The 17,901-nt window shown below is 42.1% G+C and overlaps 2 protein-coding genes across 3 annotated transcripts; both read left to right on the top strand.

The window, feature by feature from the left end:
- Positions 1 to 2,664: 2,664 nt before the first annotated feature.
- LOC114449893 (phosphatidylinositol 3-kinase regulatory subunit gamma-like) lies at positions 2,665 to 8,191 on the top strand. Its single transcript, XM_028427752.1, has 10 exons — positions 2,665 to 2,992; positions 4,726 to 4,837; positions 4,947 to 5,045; positions 5,138 to 5,318; positions 5,412 to 5,528; positions 5,640 to 5,782; positions 5,870 to 6,046; positions 6,157 to 6,231; positions 6,314 to 6,484; positions 6,580 to 8,191. The coding sequence occupies exons 1-10, from the start codon at positions 2,938 to 2,940 to the stop codon at positions 6,851 to 6,853; spliced, it is 1,404 nt and encodes a 467-aa protein (XP_028283553.1). The 5' UTR covers positions 2,665 to 2,937; the 3' UTR covers positions 6,854 to 8,191.
- Positions 8,192 to 13,443: 5,252 nt separating this feature from the next.
- ipp (intracisternal A particle-promoted polypeptide) lies at positions 13,444 to 17,836 on the top strand. Of its 2 annotated transcripts, none has more exons than XM_028428386.1 (10): positions 13,444 to 13,506; positions 13,888 to 14,290; positions 14,385 to 14,596; positions 14,708 to 14,927; positions 15,020 to 15,175; positions 15,338 to 15,505; positions 15,588 to 15,725; positions 15,855 to 15,977; positions 16,085 to 16,305; positions 16,378 to 17,836. In XM_028428386.1, exons 2-10 carry the CDS (start codon positions 13,951 to 13,953, stop codon positions 16,600 to 16,602), a joined length of 1,803 nt encoding a protein of 600 aa, XP_028284187.1. In that variant the 5' UTR covers positions 13,444 to 13,506; positions 13,888 to 13,950; the 3' UTR covers positions 16,603 to 17,836. The 2 variants fall into 2 exon arrangements, with proteins under 2 accessions (XP_028284187.1, XP_028284188.1); XM_028428387.1 differs by having other exon boundaries at positions 13,445 to 13,506; positions 13,885 to 14,290.
- The last annotated feature ends 65 nt before the right edge of the window (positions 17,837 to 17,901 follow it).

Here is a 17,901-nt window from a genome sequence, read left to right as displayed (position 1 = left end):
TCCCTTCAATGGCCGTGAATAGTAGCACACTACAGTACAGAAGATTTGAGAGACGTGCAATTCACTCAGGGCCACAATGCAATACCATGACACAGTTACTGACATTGGTGAACTGAACTAATCTCTGACATGGTTTCTACATATTGTGTCTGCTAGTCTCTTTTTTTTCCTAACAGCAACAACACACACAAACAGATACAATGTGTCCTACATTGCATTACATGAAAACAACTGGTGAATAATATTCCTTGACACACTTAAAGTCCAAACAAGCATAATTCTAAAAAGCCATGAGATTATTCCACTGTGTCAAATATCAGTTGTCCAGAATTACTGTGGCTAAGTGAATATCAGCAGGAGGCCTATCATGAACATTTAGCGCTCTTTAATATGGGGATTAATGCTCATTCCATCATTTCTCATCTAACACGCTGACCCAATCATTTTTACCATGCCAGAACAATCCTGGTTGCCCATCTCCTGACTTCTAATGTAACACTATTTCTCCTAATAGCACTGTTGACCTAAACACTACAATGGATCGAGCACCTACAGACAAACTATTTGCTATTTGTTGGATCAGTGTCAAAAACCAGCCTGATCAGTTTATCTGTATTTAGCACAGAGAGGCATCTGTCTATTCACATTTAAAAATTCGTGCAGAGTTTCCCAGCAGCAACACTGTGCATATTGTGGTGGTGGATACCAAGATGAGTCACATCAGCTAGCAGGCAGCTGGCAGGCTTGCAGTATCAGCCTATCCTGTTAATCTTACGATTAGCCTTCACTGATCCCATCAGGACTGCCTGGATCGGGGGTGCAGAGCCTAAAGGTTTATCCCACAAAGTCAGCCCTCCCTCACTCTGACTATTACAAGCACACACAACACAAAAGGGGCTCACTTGAATATTTTCTAATACAAATGAGAGGCAACATATCCTCAACACAAAGCTGAGAGACTGGAGCTCGTCGTGTCTGTGTGTCTGACAGCACCAATGCTGCTTCAAGGGTGGTGTGGTGGTGGTGGTGGTAGTGTCACAGAGATCAAACCCTAAAAGTTAAAGGGGCAAACTCGGTGCTATTCCGGCACCAAGGGTAGCAGGGCAGGAGAAGGAGGTTGGGGGGGGGGGGGGTAGCATGCCATGACATGCTTCAAGGCTACTTTAAAGTAGGGAAGGCATGGAAGGCACACAAGCATACGCTCAATGCATCACCCACAAATACACACAGACACATGCGAGCACTATTCATCACCCAATGTGGGCACACACCCACACGATTACATACCTGTCAAATGGTGGATCTAATGCTTTAAAGAGACTTGCCAACATCCCACGACTAACATTTGGCAAGTTAAACACCATTTGCATACCACATGCAATGATACACTGATGTTTGTTTTAAATAAAAATGTTTAACTCAATTCAAATCTCCTTAAAATACCCACACACATATGTGAGCGCAACTGAGGCATGCTGTCTAAACATAATAATCTCCATCTTGCTAGATGGTTAGGAACGTTTCATGGGCACCGAGTGGACACAGGAAAGAATCATCTTACTGATGAGGGGGAAAAAAGGAATGCTGGAGGCAATTATCTCCCCTGACTCTCTGTGCTTGGGTCAAAAGGGGGACTGGTCATAAACGCCTGGACACCAACAGAGGCAGACCTCTGACCAAGCAGGCCTTGTTTCACTCTCTCTGCAGCCGCTAATGTCAGCTGGTGGAAGAGGCCCTGGTTGTTTAAATTTACAGCACAATGTCATCCTGTGTCATGAGCAAACAACAATGCCTGTATTCATCTAACATGACTACATAAGAACACAGTAATGTTAATACTCCGGTCAGATAAAGGCACATGAAGAAACAAAAACGTCTCGTGTCAAATAATTTGCTCTTTCAGGGCTACAGTCACAGATGCATACAGGGCGTTAACACACCTGCTATCGTGTCTTCAACAGGATGATCTCACAGCAGCAATAATTATGAGCCATGCCATTTGATGATGCCATTTTTTTGCTGCTGAACGTGTTTGACAAGTTCAACCAGAATATAATATACACTTGCCAACTAGGAAGGCTACTCTGTTGCCTGTCTGGCAGTAAAAACGTATAAGCTTGTATATAAATATCTCCCTGGATGTTCAACAGTTAAGGACAGTTTAATAATGATAAAAACTGGAGCAGGATATTATTATAAGTGGATTAGGATGACAATAAGGTGCCTTAAAGTGTTGTTTAAAAAACGAACATATCATTGGTTAGGTCATGTCGATTTAATGATTCAAACTATGCTTTTTTTTTCTTTTTCCATTCATGTCCTGCAAGGAATTTTTCAGCTGTTAAATGGAAGCTCGAGGAATGAAATGAGTTGAATGAAAAGGTCTGGAATGTACCATTAGGACAAGAGGGGCGCTAATGTGAAAACTAGATACGTATGTACAAATGTATACACCCGGAAAAAATAACTTCATATATTAATATGTTTATTGTGTATTAAATACAAAATATATATGTAATAAAAACTGGAGTAGAGGTGATCGACGTTTCACTGAACCCTGAGAGGCATTGAACCCCCCCCCCGCCTGAAGCAGCAAGTCGGACCGTCCAAAGATGATGTTACGGACAGCCCCTTTAAAGTCGCTCCACTTCCGAGATGAAGTAAAGTAGAGCGCAGCCACACGGCCACAAGGCGAGAACTGACAATCTCTGGCAGAACAGCGTCCACAGCTAGATAGGCTATGTTGAGACGATACATTTGGACTCTGGGATATTCAAGGACTCGAAATTTAAGGAGTTTTTTCCTCGCCCATGTCTATGTAGGACGTGGCGTCTGCACTGAAACAGCGCTCAGTTAGGTTATACAGAAACTTGCATTTTTTTTCCAAATACGCGCAAAGACAACAACTGCAACCTGGACTACTATTGTACAACAGGAATGGTTTATCCTTCCGAAGGCTTATTCTACATCGAAATGGATCAAGCACCACCAGGTAAGTTTAGGGTTAAAGGCAGCCATTGTGTGGTCTGTGGGGGGTCGGGGGGGGGGAAAAAGCGTTCCACGTATGTTTTGCTTTCTTCTCTTCTAGTATAATCTTGTGTAATGACTGTGTTGGAAGTTGCCACCTGACAAAACGCTGCGCAGGTGTTAGTAAGGCGTTATAACTGCAGCCAGGTCCAGAGTGGAGAGCTGCGCTCCCCCAGTGGCATTGCCCAGGCATGCATAGCGCAATTCACTTGCCAATTACGTAATACCTTTCTGAGGACCTAGCGCAGTGGCTTGCCTCTCTCTCTCTCCTTCTCTCTCTCTCTCTCCTTCTCTCTTTTGTCCCAGCACATATGACAAACGTGAATGCACATTGGCTTTTGGCATCTCCCCGTTAACATGATGTTACTAAAAGGCAGTGTGGAGCTGCATTTTGAAGGGAGCTTTAGTTGAGGGTGCGTTAATGAGCGCTGCATGAAGCGACCGCTTTGTTCTCCTCTGCAGCCAGCCGTGGTTAATTTGTGCGCTAGCTCTGAAAGTAGGCTACAGGCAAGCAGACGAGACAGCTCGTCTCATGACTTAACTCCGGCATGAACAGTCCATTCTCTATTTACATGTGTCATAAGGAGCCTACATTGGAACAGTTTAGCTTTATATATCTGCTATTAAAATCAATAATTAGTATGGAAAATTGATTAGATGCAGGCTTATTAAATCTGCACCTGATGCATTTTAAAAAAAAATATGAGTGTACAACTCCTGTGTCTGATTTTTAAAACTTGACCCACCCAACATAACATGTGTTTCACATATGTTATTATTCCATTCTTAAATTACGTCCATTCCCTGTATTAGTGCCGGTATGTGTGTTTTGGAAGCCAGTGGAGTTTTATTGGCAGGAGTCTGAGGAGAAGGTGTGCAGATTTAATTCAGGAGCTGCAGTTTTTTGTTGTTTTTTTTGTGTGTGTGTGTGCCTGCCACCGTGCTGCTGCTGCTGCTGCACCTGCCTTTTGTTTATTTTAAGGTCAGAAAAAGAGGAGAGCGGATGGTGGGAGAAAAAGCCACAGTTTCTCCTTCTCTGAGGGTGCTCTTGTATTCTCCCTAACTGCCTCATGAAAGGCACTTTTGTCCTGCAGTGAAATATATCACCCTTCACCTCCTCTTGATGCGGTTTGCCCTCTTTTTTTTTCATTTTTAGGAAAACGCTTAGAGTCACAGATCTTTTTTTTTCTCCCCCCCCTTAAAGGTTGATGGAAAACTTATGATCTGTATAAGCTTGCAATGATTATAAAAATGAGAAGGGTGGTCCAAGAGGCTCAAAAAAATAATTTATGGTCTGTTTAAGGCCAGTCATGCATCCAGGACACTGCCAGAGGCAAACTTTAGAAACTAGACTTTAATTTACTTTGTAAGAGCTGCAGCCAAATGATATTCCAATATTTAGAATTTAAAAAAAAACATTCCTTTTTCTGAGTGTTGACCACAGTTAATGTCTGGGTGATGATCGGCAACTGATATCTCTTGGAAACATGCCTGGGCTTGTCCTCAGATCTTGACAAGCAACATAGAGCAAGGGTGTGACAAAGTGTGTGTGTTAGTGTGTTTGTGTGTGTGTGAGAAGGGGGTCACAGTATTGAAGCGGTTATGTTTACAGTGCTTTGTGATAGGTCTTTCTAAGAAGTCTGTCATCCTGAGTCTTTGCCTTTAATTTCGTCATCCTTCTCTTCCCTCTGTTTGCAGCGCTCCCTCCCAGGTCAACAAAGCCAGCGTCTTCCACCATAAACAACAACTGCCTTTCACCACCTGCATATGCGCTACAGGATGCTGAATGGTATTGGGGAGATATAACAAGGTAATTAATTACAACATTCACAACCCAGCTTTTCTCCCTGTCAGTGTCTTGTTATGACTGTTTAATATACCGGCATGTGGTCAACCATTTTACTGATTCTTCCCCTTAGAGATGAGGTAAATGAGAAGCTCCGAGACACACCTGACGGCTCCTTTATGGTGCGCGACGCATCAACAAAGCTGCAGGGAGACTTTACGCTGACATTAAGGTAAGAAAATAATCAATTAAAAATAAATAGAAAAAAATATATATTCTGCTTTAAATCAAATTATTTAAAACTTTTTTTTCTCTCTCTCACAGGAAAGATGGGCACAACAAGCTCATAAAGATTTACCACCGTGATGGGAAGTATGGCTTCTCGGACCCCCTCACATTCACTTCAGTAGTGGAGCTCATCTGGTACTATCAGCACCACCCGTTAGTGGAATATAATGCCACACTGGATCTTATGCTCACCCATCCTGTGTCTCGCTTTCAGCAGGTTAGTAAGCACTACAAGCATTCTTTGTTGCTAAACAAACTGCCGGTCATATAATGATTAGTTAAATTATTTAAATGTAATTTCTCTCTTCAGGTGAAAGAGGACAGCGTCGATGTTGCTGGGAGAAAGCTCAAGGAGGTCCACTGTCAGTATCAGGAGAAGTCAAAGGAGTTTGATCGTCTTTACGAGACCTTCACAAAGACCTCACAGGTTAGAAACTTAATTTTATGCTTTTACGATTAAACTTCTTTTAAAGCTGCAGAATTTACATCCAGTAAATCCATGAGTCTTTTGTCTGATTGGATCTGCTCTGTGATTCAGGAGATCCAGATGAAGCGTACGGCAATAGAGGCTTTTAATGAGACAATGCTGATATTCGAGGAGCAGTGTCGCGAGCAGGAGCGCTATGGAGAGGAGTTTGAGAGGAACAGTATATTGGAGGGAGTGGACAAAGACCTGGAAAGGTACTTAACGGGCAAAAAAAGTGTGTCAATTTGTTGCATTCATTCTCAAAGGTAGAAATAGACCTGACCTTCTTTTTTCCTCATCAGTTTTCTGATAAATTATGAGAAGCTCAAGTGCCGTCTTGGGGAGATCTACGACAGTAAAATCCACCTGGAGGAGGACTTGAGAACGCAGGTGGAGGACTACAGAGAGACAGACCGGAAAATGAACAGCTTGCGGCCAGACCTCATCCAGCTACGCAACATCAGAGACCAGTACCTAAAGTAAGCAACATCGCTACGTTGTTGGTGTGGTAAATCTGTTCAGCTGTTTTATTTAATTTAGTTTTATTTAAAAATATATATATATTTATATTTGTCATCTCTCCTCGCAGCTGGCTCAACCACAAAGGCGTACGACAGAAACGCATAAATGACTGGCTGGGCATATACAGCGACAGCCTTGATGAGTAAGTTTGAACATAGTGTTTTTTGTACAGCTTATAAATGTTAGGAGATGCAGAGTCGTTCTAAAAAAACACTTTATTTCAGCACATACGTGTTGAAGGGAGATGAGAAGAATTTGCCACATCAAGAGGAGACGAGCTGGTTTGTTGGTGAACTAAGTCGGACCCAGGCTGAGGAGATGCTTCAAGGCAAAGCTTCAGGAACCTTCCTGATCCGTGAGAGCAGCAAACAGGGATGCTACGCCTGCTCCGTTGTGTAAGTATATACATATGTAGGACTGTAATTTAACTGATGTAAGATGAAACTCTTGACACTCACTGATTTTTCTTTTTTTTCCCTTTTCCGTGCAGTGTGAATGAAGAAGTCAAACATTGCATGATCTACAGCACACCGCACGGATACGGCTTTGCTGAGCCTTACGACGTCCACTGCTCACTGAAAGACCTCGTCCTGCACTATCGCCTGCACTCATTAGCGCAACACAATGACGCCCTGGATGTCCGGCTGTCACATCCAGTGCACGCCAAAGCTGCAGCCACGCCTTCTCAACACGCAGAGGAACACAAACTCTTACAGACTCCCAAACACACGTCGGGGCTCCCGCCTGCCGCCCCAGAAATGTAGAAATCCAGCGGAGTGACAGAAAGGACATGTTTACTGTATCCTGCAAGAACGACTGCAACAAGGTGCATCGTGTAGAATTTTGCACTACAGTGATTCCATCGGTTTTTGTGAAAGGGATTTCACAGATTGAAGTGGGACCGGAACTTGAATGTCAGCTTTTCTTCTTTTTTTTTTTTTTTTAAAGAGACTGTTGAAGCTTTCAGACTAATTTTTTGTACTTCATTTATTGCCGTTTGTTTAAAGGACACCTTTTCTATAGGGATGTCAACAACCTGAAATTTGCTCACTGACATCAGGTCCCCCACCTTTTGACTTGCTAACGATGTCCACTCGTTCAGTTCTGAAAATTTGACCAATAGTTTAGATGGGTTGCTTCTACAAAGTGCTTTTGTAAAGGGAGGAAAAAAATGGTGCTGTAAACAGGCTGATTCCATTGTTATTGGGTTTGGTGGACCAAACCGTTCTTTGGACGGGAGTGAAATGCCACGTGTGAATATGTGAAAAGTCGTGGTGACTGTTTGCTCCTTTTCTTAACAGACGTTCATATACAGTGGATAATTATGTAGCATTAACATCCTGTAGAATACCATAGTAAAAGCATACTAAATGTTATACCCATTGACCAAAGCACTTAATTAATAGTGAGCAAAACTACATCCCTGTTTAGTCCGGTAATTGCATTGCATTGGGCAAGGGTAGGGCAATTTATGTACACCTGCTGATGTGCTGATCAAAACATAATCTGAAGTACTGTATGTTATATTCTGTTACTTAAAGAAGTATAAGCTTTTTGTATTCTATATATATTTTTTCTATAAACATGCCACAAGATGAAAGCTTGAAGAAAGTGCAATCCAACAGTATTTGTATTGTTGCAATGTATGACGATGATAATGATGGGGGTGGTGGTGGTGGTGGTGAAGGTAATGCTGTTATGAGAGGTTGACATTTGCCACAAAAAAATGCACTCTCTTTGGTGGTGTTGGTATGATGTGGCCTCCGACATGTTGTGTGAACTGCCAGAGGTCCGGAAGTATCCTGCCTCCATTACTTGAACTGTGGCATTGCTCGAGCTATGAATGTTTTTTAATGACACGCAGCCTACATAGCTTAAGAGGAAAGGAATCCATGTTGAACTTGGCACATTTTTCAAGTATGAGGACAATAGATACTCTGTACAGAGAAAACCATGAAATGTATTTCTGAGGGTTTGTTCACGGAAGCAGGTTGATTGAGAGGATCAGAGGAAACTCCTTGGATGACGCTAAGCAATGTGAGATCCTGACCTTTTTCTTGCTGAAAGACAATAAACTGATGAGGGTTTTGTCAACTAATGTACTCCCTTGTGTTTTGTGTTGATGATTCTATACACCATTACACATTTTTTTTACTATTCAACCTAAACATGTAGCAAAGTTTCAGCTGCTTTTTTCCAGGCTGTATAAGACATGGCTACTAAAGGAACATTATGACTTAATAAGAGATAAGTTATCCCAAGTTTTACCGTCTGTCTCTGGTGGAGCCATTGTTGTCTGATGAGCTTATCCTCGGGTCAGAAATGATAGCAGGCAGCGAGGGCACTGGAGGACACACTGTGGACAGATGGAAGAGAAAGGAAGCGATGAAGACAATAGCAGGATGTGCGCAGGCTCTTTCCCTACTCCGTCTAGCTGCCACTGAGTCACTAGAAAAAAATGTTTCGAACCTGCTTCGCTAGAAACATGCGGTATTTTGAGACCTCTGCTTCTGTGAAAGTGAATGCAGCACGACATTTGGTACATGCCAGCTTGAGAGCAGTTTGGGTTTCGCAGCCAGCAGCATTATCTAATTTACAAACTTTGAACACCATCTACAAAGAAACACATGTTAGGATTTATAGGGCACTGATGATGATGAAGACCTTGGATGACACCACTACTGGCCCAACTGTGACCAGAGCAACAGGTGGCCTCTTTCATCCATCACATAAGGTGTGTGTTAGGTAAGGATTAATGAGGTGCAGAGCGCAGGGATGTACTGGGGGAGAGCCCTTAGTTCCAGGCCACGGATTACTCCCTCTTACCTGTGTCAGCATGGAGAGCTGGTGGACAGGCGGCGTGCGTGCTCTGCTAGGTCTGACCATATGCGGTGTAGATAGATAGTTGTGGGGATAGGACAGAGTGTACTGAAGCTGAGTCACCCTCAGGCTGCGCGAGTGTCCTAAAGACAGGGAGAGAGTGGGCAGAGGAATGGTGTGGATTAGACGAGAGAGGAAAAGTGCATTTCTCTTACTGCTGTACAGGATGGTGTGAAAAATGAGGGCAATGAGGGAAGGTCAGGTTGGGCCTTTCCTACATTTCCTTTAACTCTGAGCACACTCCCCACCTGGCTGTACTCCAGAGATATTTGCTTTTATTGCACTTTCTGCACACTTCGACTTCCCTTCACTTCCAGACTTTAATCTCTGTAAAAAAAACCCAGTCCCCACCTCTCTCTGCTTTCCTCCATTTCTCCTTCCTTGTTTTCCTCGTTTAAATTCAACTCATTTTCCTTTATAGTTCTCAATCTAAATCCTGACTGTAGGATGAGAGAAGAGGAGGAGGAGGAGGAGGCGGGTGGTAGCAGGACGAATTACCTTTGGAGTCACGCCTAAAATACACACACATCATCAACTGTCTCGCAGGCTTTTTAGAAAAAGAGGTTTTCGCTTTCAGTTTGCAGCAGCCAATGGCGTCTCTCCTCCCCTCTGTCTCCGTCCGATTCCACGGTTTCATGCTAAGCCATCAGCCAATGAGAGTCCGAGAACGTGCCGCACGTCAGCCAATCAGCGATCAGTTGCTATGTTGGAGGCAGAATCGATAAGAGAGGGATTTTTCCCCTCTCTTTCTCCCTCTCTCTCTCTCTTTTTACGAGCTCACATTATAGCTGGCTTATAGGCTGAAGGCAGGAGATCCTGTTGCCTGCCAACCAGCAAGTAGGCTACAGACCGAACCACTAAACACACCAGAGACACGTTTTAATTGAAACCACCACAAACAAAAGCTGTCTGTGTGCTGTGTGTGGGAAGCATCTATTCTAGAATATAGATTCACAGGTGGAGCACTCAGTGTTGTGATAAATTAAAATTAAACATTTTGTGCCAAACCTGGAGGATTAATGATGTGTTAACAAATATTATTACCTTTTCCTCTTTAGCCACTTTCTTTTAATAGTTTGACCTGTCTTTAAAGGAATAAATAAGAAAAACATGTTAATGGAATCAAAACAAACAGTCAGCAGTGGGTAAACAAGAATATGAATGCTGCAGACAATAATGTAGACAACTAATAATCAAAATATCTGCAGTAAAGGAAAGTTATCTTTAAAATATGTATTTAAAGAACAAAACAAACAAACAAAAGTCCCCAAAAACACATTAATCTTGTAAATATTGTAGTGATGGCATTAACCTAATGATGGAGCATGTATTGTTTCACAGGGGAACCGGTGACCAACACCAGTACCACACTGCAGAGGAGGAAGGAGTGTCAACTTTTAACATTCTGTGAGTTTAACAAGCTAGCTACGAATGCTAACAGGTCGTTATCATTGTCTAATGATTTACTGTAATTAGAAAACAATTTATTTTGATTGGTATATTATGATATATGTGTATAAATATTGTGTATAAAAGAACATCAGTCTGATGAGGTGTGACTAGATACAGTTACTAATATTTTGTTTACTAAACATGAAAATGTATTCTGTTACTTCCCTACATAGAATATTATGGATAATAGCACTTAGATTAGATTGTTAAGCCATATGTTGTCCCAGTGGCCCAATTCAGTCAAGCCCTGACATCACCTGCTTTACTAATCTGTGCTCTTAAATAACATCAAAATAAAAAATGACACTAATTAATTCAGTTTTCTAGGTTGCTATAACAAATTAACCTGTTTAATGTTGACTAAAACACCTTACTACACAAAACAAAACAACAGCAATGTAACTTTTCATAGCATCTAGTGCAATGTGCAGCATTATGATCATAGTTCTTGGTACTGTTAGTGATGAGGTGACAGTAACAGTGGCTCAGATCCAGCCGAGACAGGTCAAATACTGCTTGTTGACAAACCCTTCAGGTGAACTGCTAGTCCAGATCCACAACCAAATTAGATTTGCAGATACCAGCTTAGGAAAGGTTTAGAGGATGATCCCACCTTTATAAAACAGGCACCGAAATATCATAGCATTTTATGCCCCCCCCCCCCCCCCCCCAAAAAAAAAACAAAAAAACCTCACCAATGTATTATCTGTATTAAATGAAGCACCTCAGCGTCCCTCAAGCTTTCAGGACAATCTCATTGCTCAGCTCTCAAATGGATTAAAAAAAGAGCTGGCAGGCATGTGGCCAGCAAACTAATGTGACTGACAGATACCGGCTTCAGTACAGATGGCAGAGAAGCCTCAGAGTTCAAATCAGACACAGCTTGGTCTGAAAGCATAATACTGTATGTACACAGTAGGTGGTGACCTTAGCTAAGATAAGGGAGGGTTACACAGTTCACAAATTGAGGACAGGAGTCTGGGCTGTCAAGATCTATACAAATATGTAGACAAGATAACATTTCAAGAGGGAAAAGTGCATTATTAAAATGAAATACCTCACCATTCGACAGCAGTTATTACAGTATAAGTCATGGAAATGATATACCACAGAGTAATTATTTGTTATCTGGTAAGATTTAAATCCAACCCATAAAATCTGAACTCTGTCTACTCCCATACGAACCCTCAATCTGTCAGTTTCATCTCATAATGTTTTTCTTTCCTGGTAAGTGTAACGTCTAGCTGGAGGTCAGAGCCCTGATGTAAAAGTCAGACATACCCTGCACTTATAACAGAATGGTAATTATGGGGACCACTTTCCATAGGATGACCCTCAGGGTATTTGCTTTTTTTTCTCCTACTACATGGGAAACTCTGAGAACAAGACGAACACTCACCACAATGGAGAGGCATAATAATCTGTAAAAATCAGGCTCATGACAAGCAAACACATTCTCTAAAGGAGGAAAAATAAGAAACGGCAGCCAAGACTAACAGATATTAAAGCATAATCACACTGTAAAGAACCATTGTCACCTAGCAAGGTCACCGTCTTAGCACCTCGCCTACTAAAACCTGAAAACCTGTTTCACAAGGGACACCTCCCCAGGCAGCAGCATGAATAACAAAAGGCCAAAAAAGAAACAAAAATAATAACAAAAGGTTTAGCTTCATTTTTTTTTCTTTCTCAATGAAAGACTACAAAATTACAAATTTAAACTCAGACACATTACCTCTGATGTCATAAGGAAGACATAGTAACACGTCACATTTGTTGATTAAGGATGGAGGTTGTTCACTCTTCAATAAAAAACACTAATAAGACTCTTGAATTGCAAAACAGCACAGACCAACTCATGACTGCTAAAAATAAGCAGTGTGACTAACACATAACTGGCTTGTGAGGAAACTGACAGTAATCGTGCCACCATTGAGAAAAAAAGATGAAGAAGAATACATTAGTGTTGGGTTTGTGATCAACATGTAGCCCAACTGAGGCTATTTGATCCTTATAGGGTAGAAATAACATTGCTGAATAGATTCAACCTAAGGCTATCACAGAGTAAGGAGTGTAGCTGTTATTGCAAAACATACTAGAGCTTTTTGTTATATTAGCTTACAAAGAGTCAATTTAAGCTGTATCCAATATAGTAATTGTTCAGCTGAGATAATAGCTATGGTGGATGCTCTTTAAGGAGACCAGACATACAAGAAATGTAACAGTACAGAGGTGGAGAGGTGCTGGGTGTAGCTATAAACTGTGGCCAGATTGGCACATGACTACCCTTGGGTTTTAATTGGCCTATGCTGGTCCCAGCACATATCCTCTTTGTGTAACACGTTGAAATAGCTGGAAATACAAGTCAAGTGACAGATGTTACAGGACTTGTATTTCAGGTGTGTGACAGATAATCTGAGTGAACGTTGGAGTTAGTCACCCGGATATTTTTTTTTTCCAAACAGGTCTAAAGAGCCCAAGCAGTGAAAGGCTCCTATGTGTAATGACAGGTTTCCAACATAATATTTAAACTAATTTGATCCCAAGCTACTGATTAAAACAAACTGGACTACCCAGTGACATTGTCTAAAAGTAGGCTAGGTTATAAGCTTGGTCAAGTCTCCAGTGGAAGAAAGGTTACAGCCAACACTGGAGGATAGCTCCATCTAAAATTATACCATTCAGCTGGGGGCAAAATGGTAAGAATACTGAGATAATTTACATGTTGGATTTCTGTGGTTTGTTGTCAAGGTCTTCCATGTTTGTAGCAGCTAGCTTAAAGGCAACAGTGCCACCTGGCGTCGTGTATTTTAACGGTTTTATAGGCGAATGTTCAGTCAAATCACCAAATCTAAATAAATGATAATGTTAAAAAACATATTGAGGAAAAACTGTACCTTCGTGTCATTAGGCGGAAAGCCTCTCAAGAAAATGAGAACCGTTTATTCAAACTCCTAGATTGGATGGTTTGTTTTCGTAGATGTATTAGTAATGACTAGCGATTCAGACCAGTGCAGTCGATCCGGAAAACAGGATTGACAGCCTGCAGAGCAAGTTGCCTGCATCTTCATCAGTAAACTTACGGGTAAGTCGCATGTGGCGTTTTATGTCTTGAATTCTCAGTGAGGTGGCAGTCTGTCCAGAAACTGATTGAGCAGTAAAACCGTCGTAGCTCAGCTGGCCATCTTACTCTTGAATATGATAATAGAATCCATCCTAGCTGCCTGATAGCTAGCATGCCCAGCTAGCAGCGGTGCCAGGTTTGTTTTTATACCTATATACAGCGACATTGAGATGGGTTCTTTCCTACGTTATGCGTTACTGAGATGTTTTATTATCGGACAACAAAGAAATTAAACTATTACAGATTTGTCATTCATGATTTACTGACGCAGCTGAAGTTTTTTGGTTACACAATGAATGTTTTTGTTATAATGCGGTCTGCTCATGTTCTTCTTTTAAGCAGAGACTCAGTACAAAGGAAGGGAAATATTGGCCTCCATGGTAAAGCAGAGCTGCCTCAGCTGTCATGTCCTCCATCTCTATGTCAACATCCCCTGGTTGTGCTGGCGATGCTGCAGCTTCCATGGCAACCCAGGGTTTGGAGCAGGCTCTGCTGGCTTCAGACCGCTATGCTAGACTCATCCTGGCCCAGATGAACAAGATGCGACTTCGCACTGATTTCTGTGATGTAGGGCTTAAAGTTGGCGGCCGTGTCTTCAGGGTCCACCGACTTGTACTTGCTGCCAGCAGCCCATACTTCTCTGCACTGTTCTCTGGTGGAATGAGGGAGGCAGATAAAGAGGAGGTGCAGATCCTTGGAGTTGACACTGAAGTCTTTGAAGTTCTGCTGGACTTTATATACACAGGTCTGCATCAATCCTCACTTTCCCATCATTCTTGGATTTAAACTTGCATTGTTATGCAGCTTTTTCTGAATGTAAGTGTCTCCTTTTCTATCAGGAGTGATTAACGTAACCGTGGAGAATGTCCAGGAGCTGATGGTGGCAGCAGACATGCTACAGCTGAATGAGGTGGTGTCTATCTGTGGGGAATTTCTCAAAGGCCACATGGACCCATCCAACTGTGTGGGCATCTTTCAGTTCTTGGAGCAGATTGCCTGCTTAGACATGCTGGAGTTTACAGAGAACTACATCCATGTTCATTTCCTCGAGGTATAAGTTCTTGTAGCACCTGTTTCCTATTTAAAGCCAGAAAATGCCAGCTTTGAGCCCCGCATCTGTATAATTTTGGTAAATTTATAAACCATCCTCCCTTCCTTTTAGGTGTGTGTCACCGATGAGTTTAGGGGCCTGTCGAAGGACCAGCTGGTGAGACTTTTAAGAAGTGAGGAGCTGAGGATTGAGGATGAGTACCAGGTTTTCACTGCAGCCATGGACTGGGTTCTCCAAGACGTGGCAAAGAGGAAAAAACATGTGGTGGAGGTGTTAGAAGCAGTCCGCTTCCCTCTGCTTTCTCCACAGAGACTGTTCAAATATATAGAGGGTGAGAAGGTGTTAACATCCTTCTTCTAATGTATTGTTTTTAAGCATATTTAAAAAGTGCAGTAATTAACCTTTTTTTACCTCTGAACAAAGGTATTGCTGACTTTAGCCTCCGGGTGGCACTGCAGACTCTGCTGAAGGAATACACTGAAGTCACAAAATCTCCCAAAGAAAATAAGATGTACAGTCAGCTACAACCAGCCAAGATGAGACCGAGAAGAAAAGCTAGAAAATACCTCTATGCCATAGGTTCTATATCACAAGTCTTCTTCTGTGATATTTATGTTACACCAAATGTCTGTATGAAGACAGCTCCTGCAGGATTTAAGTTTTAATTTGACGTAAGAAATGAAAAAGTCAAGAAGTGAAAGGAGATCATGAGCCTGACTTTTTCTCTATTCCTCATGTCAGGAGGTTACACGCGGCTCCAGGGTGGCCGCTGGAGTGACAGCCGGGCGTTGAGCTGTGTAGAGCGCTTCGATACCTTCAATCAGTACTGGACTACTGTGTCATCTCTGCATCAGGCCCGCAGTGGGCTGGGAGTCGCTGTCCTGGAGGGCATGATCTATGTGGTGGGAGGTAAAGGAAAGAGCCCTGTGTAAATTCAAAAAAATGACTTAATATGCATTCTGACAACAAATGACCTTCTTCTTCTTATTAGGGGAAAAAGATTCAATGATTTTTGACTGCACAGAGAGGTACGATCCAGTTACCAAGCAGTGGGCAGCAGTGGCGTCTCTGAATTCTCCTCGCTGTGGTGTTGGCGTCTGCCCCTGCCATGGTGCTCTATATGCCCTCGGTAAAGACCACAGCACCACATTTAGTTTTAAATGCAGTGTCATAGACATTTATCAAAGAAACTATCATTAAAGAGAATGCTGAATGACAAAGCAAAATAATAACCTGATCATTACCTATTCTGCTGCAGGTGGCTGGATTGGTTCTGAAATTGGGAAGACTATGGAACGATATGACCCAGAGGAGAACAAGTGGGAGGTCATCGGCAGCATGGCAGTTCCTCGCTATTACTTTGGTTGTTGTGAGCTGCAAGGTGTGTTTGACCCATAGAGTCAGGTGCAACTTTTGAGAATTTATTCCAGAATACTTCATCCACACAGTCAAGTAGCTCTGGCCTAAATGTTATTGTCTCTTTTTTAGGATTCATTTATGTGATCGGAGGGATCAGTGATGAAGGCATGGAGCTACGATCAGCGGAGGTATATGACCCTATCTCCCGACGATGGAGTGCCCTTCCCGTCATGGTCACACGTCGGGCCTATGTGGGTGTTGCCTGCCTGAATAACTGCATTTACGCTGTTGGCGGCTGGAATGAGGCGCTGGGTGCACTGGAGACAGTAGAGAAGTACTGTCCTGAAGAGGTAAGGACTTTCAGGTTTAGAACTCATAATACTGGTATGATTTATTTTACTAAAAGCAGTTTTTTTTAACAGGAAAAATGGGTGGAGGTGGCTCCGATGTCGACTGCGCGTGCTGGTGTGTCAGTGTCAGCAGTTAACGGGCTGCTCTACGCGGTCGGAGGAAGGGCAGCAAGCAGAGACTTCTCTGCACCTGTGACAGTGGATTCAGTGGAGATTTATGATCCACACCTGGATACCTGGACTGAGGTCGGAAACATGATCACCAGCCGCTGCGATGGTGGCCTGGCAGTGCTCTGACCTGCAGGAATAAACAGACTGTGAACCCGAACCATTCCAAAACTGAATAAACTGGAGAGAATGTGCACCTTAAGAAACACGCTGAAATGTGTTTCTGTCTGAAGTAGGCTTTTCACTTTATTATATCCATGACGATCATATCTTTATAATGCTGAGAACCCTGCCCTGGTCATGTGGATTTTACTCTACGCATACCTTAACATTGTTGCAGTCAACTTGCAAAAACTGAACAGGAATGGATTAAGAAACACACCAAGGAACCTAAGGCGTTGACGGATCCCAGTTCTGATTAAGCATCTGTGGGGCAGAAGTAGAGCAATCCATGGAAGGATTACCCATAATGATCTGGTGCCAGTGTCCCAGCTGAAGAGCGCAATGAGGTCTTTGTGTCAAAGCCACAACTAGTGAGAGCTGTGGGTCACCCACAGAATGTGAGGCAGGTGTTTTTTTTTAATGTTGTGGGTTTTTTGGTGTATTATTTATACATCAGCGTGTCTCCTTTTAATTTGTCCATTTGTCATCTAATGAATACACGAGCAGTGACAGAACATGTAGTTCTGGAAGCTGCTAAACTGATCCTGCTTCCACTGAGATTCATCTCTTTTAAATAGTTTGAATTTTTGAATTCTCTAGTATTTACACGAATGTCAGAGTTATTTATATTAGAAGACAGTCTGTCCTGATGATAAGGATGATTTTTCACAGTAGAGGATTATTTTTTAAGCTGCAGAGTTTTTGTTCAGTCTTGTGGAGACTGAGAATATTGTAGTAGGCTATGATGTTAAAGCACTGTTTTTTCCATGAAGAAATGTTTAAGGTGAATGCATTGTTTCTTGGAAAGTCTGTCAAACCACTTGAATCTAATTAATTTACAATGGAACCAAATGAACTTATGAGTTTAATGGATTGCTGATTTAGGTAAACTTGAACATGGCACTGTGGCAGTACAGTGGTCACTGTGTTTCCACTGGATGATTTTTGTATGTTTGTGTAAATACTTGGTGCCTCTGTCATTGTGAAATCAAGTCAGTCATTTCACTTATCATCTGAAATGACTGGAATTTATTCTACATTTATATTTCAGCTGTTTGACAAGGTGTGTTTAGAAATGTGTTTTCCATCTCTGTGTTAAGGTGTTGTGTGTTTCCTCTTCTGACAGCAGTGGCACAAAAACAGTATGTAACATACTGTTATCCCTTTGCACACAACATAATGTGTTACACCACAGTAACATTTTCCCTGGTTGCTTTTCAGACTAAATAAACTTCATAAAAGAGGTTATGTGTGTACTGAGTTTTG

This window comes from Parambassis ranga, chromosome 17 (assembly GCF_900634625.1).
Source record: "Parambassis ranga chromosome 17, fParRan2.1, whole genome shotgun sequence".
In the NCBI taxonomy this organism is placed as follows: Eukaryota; Metazoa; Chordata; class Actinopteri; family Ambassidae; genus Parambassis; species Parambassis ranga.
Note: the sequence above shows the minus strand (reverse complement) of the source record. Positions and strands in the feature narration are given on the sequence as shown.

Coding starts and splice junctions, on each gene's coding strand:
- LOC114449893 (XM_028427752.1), top strand. CDS start 2,938: ATGGTTTATCCTTCCGAAGGCTTATTCTACATCGAAATGGATCAAGCA. Junction 5,319..5,411: donor CTGTGTCTCGCTTTCAGCAG/GTTAGTAAGCAC, acceptor TTCTCTCTTCAG/GTGAAAGAGGACAGCGTCGA. Junction 6,232..6,313: donor TACAGCGACAGCCTTGATGA/GTAAGTTTGAAC, acceptor ACTTTATTTCAG/CACATACGTGTTGAAGGGAG.
- ipp (XM_028428386.1), top strand. CDS start 13,951: ATGTCCTCCATCTCTATGTCAACATCCCCTGGTTGTGCTGGCGATGCT. Junction 15,978..16,084: donor TGGTTGTTGTGAGCTGCAAG/GTGTGTTTGACC, acceptor TCTCTTTTTTAG/GATTCATTTATGTGATCGGA. Junction 16,306..16,377: donor AGAAGTACTGTCCTGAAGAG/GTAAGGACTTTC, acceptor TTTTTTTAACAG/GAAAAATGGGTGGAGGTGGC.